The sequence below is a fragment of the Miscanthus floridulus genome, chromosome 10, assembly GCF_019320115.1.
Source record: "Miscanthus floridulus cultivar M001 chromosome 10, ASM1932011v1, whole genome shotgun sequence".
NCBI classification, from domain to species: Eukaryota; Viridiplantae; Streptophyta; class Magnoliopsida; order Poales; family Poaceae; genus Miscanthus; species Miscanthus floridulus.
Genome location: NC_089589.1, coordinates 81,152,361 through 81,159,263, shown reverse-complemented (window position 1 = coordinate 81,159,263; position 6,903 = coordinate 81,152,361). Strand labels below are relative to the sequence as shown.

The 6,903-nt window shown below is 41.2% G+C and overlaps 1 protein-coding gene across 1 annotated transcript; it reads right to left on the bottom strand.

Moving 5' to 3' along the window:
* Positions 1-4,481: 4,481 nt before the first annotated feature.
* LOC136484959 (6-phosphogluconate dehydrogenase, decarboxylating 2, chloroplastic-like) lies at positions 4,482-6,360 on the bottom strand. The gene has a single exon (XM_066481917.1). It carries the CDS (start codon positions 6,239-6,241, stop codon positions 4,727-4,729), a length of 1,515 nt encoding a protein of 504 aa, XP_066338014.1. The 5' UTR covers positions 6,242-6,360; the 3' UTR covers positions 4,482-4,726.
* Positions 6,361-6,903: the final 543 nt, after the last annotated feature.

Genomic DNA, 6,903 nt, shown 5'->3' with positions numbered 1-6,903 from the left:
CCTATCCGTTAGCCCGCTTTTGGCTCAGGATTAGTATTTAGAGAATTGTTCAAAGAGAGAAAGCACAGTCAACAAAAAGCCATCAATCTTGATGGAGAATAAGTGTAAGAAACAAAAAAAGAAAGAAAGAAAACACTATGCTGAAAATTTGATGATCTCCTGATCTCAACCTGATACAACATAGCTCTAGGGACCCAATCAACAAACAATGTTACATATTTCTAAGACAATAATTTCCAAATTAATTAAGCAGTATTTGTAATTTTTATTACTAATAAAACGAATTTATGCACTCCTTTTGGCAAAAGAAGGATAACAAGACCATGCTTATAAATTGTAAAACCAGAGTTTCAAATAGTTCTTATACCAGATCAGAATGTTTCAAAAGCAGAGTTTTAGAGGCAAATGAAGAGCAAAGCTCCAAACCAGCATCAAATCATGTCTTGGAGCCCTCAGCTTCACTACTAAATGCTCCAGTAAGAACCACACATATTTACTATTCATAGTGATAAATCCTTACCTAAATAAAAAAAATTGTAAAAGCCTTTTAAATGAAGCTTATGCATCAAGAGAGCATTAAATCTGGTCCGGAATGGGGAAAACCTAATATGATGCATTGCTATTACTACCGCACATATGCCTATCACTTTTCCCAGCCCTCTAAACCAACACTACACGCACAGGCACAAGCAGATGACCCTAGGTCTCAGCCTACAGCTTAGGAATGGCACCATGGCAAATACCCAGAAGTGGGCAGGGAACTAGCGCCTCCACTAATTGTGATCCAGAAGTGAATCGCACCAATATATTGTGCAAACGTAATTTTTGGTTAATAAAAAATGCAAATCACCAATAACAAGTATATTAGAATTTGTCTATTAGCTGTTAACATGCAGGCAACCAAGAGTGACTTGATATTCTGATGTAACCATCACCACTATCTTGCATATCTATCTTAGGCCAACCAATCGTTGACAATTTTTTACTTCACCCAACATTCGCTGTGTCATACAAAATAAAGAAAGTTATCACACCTCTATGATTGAATCACAGTAGTTGACAACAAATGTTTTCTTATAGCAGTGCTTCTATAAATAAACTACATTAAACTCTCACGGCTATACTCAGAACTGTATCTGTGCTTTGTGTTTCAGTTCAAATAGATCAGGGTATAATCAGCTTTCTGTGTATCACAAACCAATCATGGGCGACCATAAGATGAAAAAAACACATATTAACATTTAAGTTCATTATTTTTTATTTCAAGCTATTTGTAAATTAACTATATCAAACATTAAACTTACTTTACCGAGGGAAGCAATACGTGATTTGGGCAGCAGAATTTACTAGAAAGTATCAATTAACAGTTATTCAATTATCACCTGAAATGCAACCAAATTTTAGAAAAAGACAGAACATATACAGCTTTAACATTTTTATCAAATCTAAAATAAAAAGGCGCGTATCTAATATTTTGATCCTTTCAGTATGTGGATGTTGGTGTAACTGGGATTCTTTACCCTTTTATCCTTCTTTAATATAATGATAAGCAACTCTCCTGCGTGTTCGAGAAAAAAAAATTAGATCTAAAATAGTCAGAGCAGATGTAATACCTCAATGGAATCTCATAAAAAACATCATATTAGATTAGGCATAGTATAAGTTTGCTCCGCATGGGAGATCTTTTCAGTAGAAGTACAAGTATAGATGAGAGCAGAAAGGTGATAATACCTATAAAGAATGCAGAACTATCGAAGCAACAGTTAAACATCACGGGAAAAAAGCTACTAGGGACTAATAACTAAATATTAACCTTCCTGCAGAAATTCGATACAAAATGATGTGACCTTGGCACATTATCCCCAATGAAACATAGACCTACGTATGCAGTTATTCAATTATAATCATAGCATGGCAGCTTTTCAACTGCTAAACTGGAAGATATACAGGAACCATCAAATCCAGCTCCAGAATATGATCAAGATTATATTCTTAATCGAGCAACAAACTCCATAGGCAGAGATATAGGGATCTTTTCACACATCGAGGGAGGGAGGGAGGGAGGATCAATGAAACTTTATGTGCAAGACAGTGTTCGATCAATGAAATTGTATGTGCAAGACAGTGTTCGATCAATGAAATTGTATGTGAAAGACAGTTAACACTACCATGTTCACTCTGAAATGCAAGTTGCCAAATACATACATTTGTTGTTATTTCATTAATGAACAACAAAACTTGATATAGCATCACGGAAGAATGAATCACAATCATTTGGTTGGTGTACATTAGTTGACCACCACAAATAAAAACCAATATCAGAAACTCTTGTTAAATATGGAAATTATAGCTAATGTACTTGGTTAGTCTACATTAGTTGTAGGAAACAGAACATAACACTCAGGAAGGTTAAATACTAAAAAGATTTGGTCACAACATTTGCTGATCATCACAAGTTCTCAATTGTGATCAGAATTAAAATTATATGGCTGAATGAACTGACAATGTTCCTTGCATAATGCATCTAATGACATTTATATGACTGAACCACAGCTCAACAAACAGAGTAACTTGTCATAATTCATAAATGTAGAGTTTAAAGGCCCATTGGCCCAATTTGGACCTGTCTGGAATGGTGGCCCATTGGCCCAACAGAGTAACCTCACTTTACAGAATGGACAGTTTTGATCCTCAAAATTGACCTAGCTGTAGAAGTTCATCTGAATATAATCAACATAATAATCAGCTCTTATTCTATTCAAGATCAGCCATCACATGAAAATTTAGATAAACACTAAGTTATTAACAAATGAAAAATACCAAATGTTCTGCTACATTAAATGGCAAATGAGCGAACCCCTTGAAGTTAACAGATGGTAGGGCCTCAGAAAATTCTGAGGAATACTAAAGTGACAAAACCATGACAGACTAATCTACATAAGAAATGGTTCAAGGCTTCAAGCAGGTTTTACATGATAGGTTCAGTATTGTGACAGTTAATTTTCAGAATTTAACACAAGGCAAAATTACTAGTAATTGCCACAGCCTTCATTGAGCAAACCATGCTCAAACATCCGCATCTCAATCGATTTGACAAAGTAGTGCAGTTATGTGTAAAGAAATAGTCTAAATGCCAGTACCAATTCTTACAGACAATGATATGGTCCCAGAAATTCTACCACTAGATGGTTGCACCACACCTATCATCCCCATATCGTAAGTGTTTTGCTCTTCAAAAATGCAATGAGCTAGCAATTCATTTCCATATATTATTAACAGCACAGCATCCCTACCACATATGTGTCACAATTATTAAAACTTGATTGGTATAATAGCCCGATAAAATCAACAAATCATTGTTAGCATAGAAATAGAATCATAATCTACTCCCTCCATTCCAAATTATAAGTCGCTTTGACTTTTTTGGTACATCTATTTTGCTACTTGTCTAGATATAATGTATGTCTAGATACATAGAAAAATCTATGTACCAAAAAAAGTCAAAGCGACTTCTAATTTGGAACAGAGGAAGTACAAATTACAGCAAAGAAGATGAATATGATTTCGCTACAGTGCATTTAGAGTTGACCATTTAGCTGCAGCAGAGTCATATAGTAGTTTAAGTCATTAAAAAAAACCTGCAACTAACAATAACTTCACGGGTCAAACATGACATGAACTCAATTGGGAATATCTAGATCTAGATCGCTCTTTATCGCTGATCCTGCCCTAGCAAACATGTTAAACTCACTAACAGCACATGTATCTGACTTGAGTATTTGACACAAGTCTGCCACAAATAAACAAGTAAATAATCATGCATATAAGAATATTATATTTATAGCCAATTATACCGAACACAAAATAAAACTAATTTGATTATCCATACTAACCAACCAAAATGAATAAAATAAAGGTTCGGTGTGCAAATTTAAGGAGTAGACATTATAATTTATAACTTCACAAATTAGATGTCATAGAAATTACACAGCCACTTCAAGTACCAGCTTAGTTGTATGAAAATATTAAATGGAAGCATCTTTATTTTCTGGCAAAGAGTGGGTACTATTATGCATATTTCAGAAAATTATTTCTGATTAGCATAGCCGGCACAGTAAACTACGAGCATCAAATTATAACTTTTTCACTAAAGCCGCTTAAACAAACAGGCCAGGATCATTGGCTTATAGGTAGAGATCCCCAGGCATCTAGGTTTATCAACATAAGATTCTTTTTTTAAGGGACATATATGACTCATGAGTTACCTTCAATACTGGGGCACTACGACCTGACAACTGTAGTAGTTATTATTTCTACACATGGCATACCATTCTTCAAAGACACCATTGATTTGAGAGGTTATGATGCAAAACTCACTACCCTTAGTAGCAATTTCAACACATTTCAGATAAATGATGCAAAACTCACTACTCTTAGTAGTAATTTCAACACATTTCAGATAACTCTTTAAAGACACAACATTGGGATTTGAGAGGCATCATAGCGATTGCATACCAAAGTTAAGAGTATCAAACTGGGTGTACCTAGATCACAGTAAAACTGAAGCTACACAATGTTCTTCAGTTGCCAACCATACAGTACAGCATTATTCAAAGTACACAACTTGGATCTAGAAGCATAAAGACAACAATAGTAAAATGAAAGAGAACCCACAAAGAGAAATCACCCAGAGCAGCAAACAGCACTGCTAATACCAACCAATTCCTCAAATGGCTGCACCATTGCTTCTCCTCGCCAGCTTGTTCCATTCTGTGTGGAATGAACCTGGACAGTCAATGCGCTCATAGGTGTGTGCACCAAACAGATCCCTCTGTGCTTGGATCAGGTTTGCAGGCAATCGACTTGATCTGTAGGTATCAAAGTACGAAAGGCTAGCAGTCATTCCTGGTGTGCTAATGCCAGCCTCCACCGCCCGTGCCACAACCCACCTCCACGCATTCTGCCGCTGCACCATCTCCCTTGCAAACTCTCTGTCAACAATCAAATTGGCAAGCTCAGGATTTCTGTCATACGCCCTCTTGATCCTATCAAGAAACCTCGCACGGATAATGCATCCGCCCTTCCAAATCCTGGCAAGCTCTGCAAGGTTAAGGTTCCAACCCTTCTCCACACTCTTGGCTCGCAGCAGATTCATGCCCTGTGCATAGCTGCAAATCTTCGAGGCGTAAAGTGCTTGCCTGACCCTATCCACCAGCACCTTCTTATCAACATTAATCGTCTCCAACAGCCCTGCTGGCATCCCCTCTTCCTCGAGCACCCCAGCAGCCGCAACCCGTTCATCCTTCAACCCTGACAAGTACCTCCCATCCAGTGATGCGGCAATTGTGGGTGCTGCCACTGCAAGCTCTGCGGCCTGCTGCACCGTCCATTTCCCAGTCCCCTTCATCCCAGTCTTGTCTAGAATCTTGTCAACCAGGGCCCCGCCGCTCCCATCCAATGGGTCAGCCACGGTGAATATATCCGCGGTGATCTCAACCAAGAAGCTCTCGAGCTCGCCCTTGTTCCATTCCGCAAACACATCGGCAATCTCCGAGTTGGACAGGCCCCCAACTCTGCGGAGCACATCGTATGCCTCAGCGATGAGCTGCATATCGCCATACTCGATCCCGTTGTGCACCATCTTAACGAAGTTGCCAGCACCACCGGGCCCAACGAAGGTGACGCACGCCCCGTCTTCCGTCTGCGCCGCGGCCTTCTCGAGGATGTCCCTGATGTTGTTGTAGGCATCGACGTGGCCGCCGGGCATGAGCGAGGGCCCGTTCCGCGCGCCCTCCTCGCCGCCGGACACGCCCATCCCAAGGTACAGGATCCCGCGCGCCGCGGCCTCCTCGATGCGGCGCTCCGTGTTTTGGTACCACTCGTTGCCGCCGTCGACGATGGCGTCGCCGGGCTCGAGGTAGGGGGAGAGGGCCTGGATCGTGGCGTCGACGGCGGGGCCCGCCTGGACGAGGAGCACGACGGTGCGCGGGCGGGCGAGCGAGAGCACGAACCCGCGCGGGTCGCGGTGGCCCAGCACCGGCAGCGCGCCCTCGTCCCGCGCGCGGGAGAGCGTAGAGTCCACCTTGGCGGCGGTGCGGTTGTAGACGGAGATCGGGAACCCCTTCTCGGCGATGTTGAGAGCCAGGTTCTGGCCCATGGTGGCGAGGCCCGCGAGCCCGATGCGCGGTGGAGGAGCGTGGGCCGCGGCGGCCGCAGGGGACGCCGGCGCCGGGGAGGCCATCGGTGGGTAGGGTTTGGGCGCTGGCGGCGGTGAGGTGATGGAGGAGGAGCGGAGATGGGAGGTGGCCGAGGAGAGAGATTGGGGAACGGAGATGAAGGTGGGGAGAGGGGTGTAGAGGATAGAAATATTGCCTGGGTTTTGGATGGGGTCCCTGGGGTCGGGGTTATTGTAGAAATTGTCCTCTTTACGAATGGGGTTTTAGGAGTAGATCAGATTTTGTTTCCTCTTCTTTTCTTACTCGTTGGTTGAGCAATGAGCAGAAGAGTTGAGACATCTATGACTTACAACTATTCCACAATAGAAATTAAAAAATTTATGGTTAACATGTGCATGATTAAAGGGCGTGAAGAACAAGGTTTTGGGTGCAATCAAAGGTAAGCTTTGTTCATATGTTAGTAGCAACCAATATCTTGCATCCATGTTAACACACAAGGTTGTGACACACTAACAAATATTGGTACGGAAAGGTAAGGCATTTTTTTTGAGATGTCATATTTGTTGTGATAAATTTAATGGTTGTCTCTCTTCTATTCATCTACCAAAAACACATCAATATCAGCATACTTCACTTTGCCTAAGATCACGGGACAAACACTTACAGTGATATAACATTATAGGTGTTAGATAAAAAGATCTTTTTTTTGCTAGAGATAATAGATTCT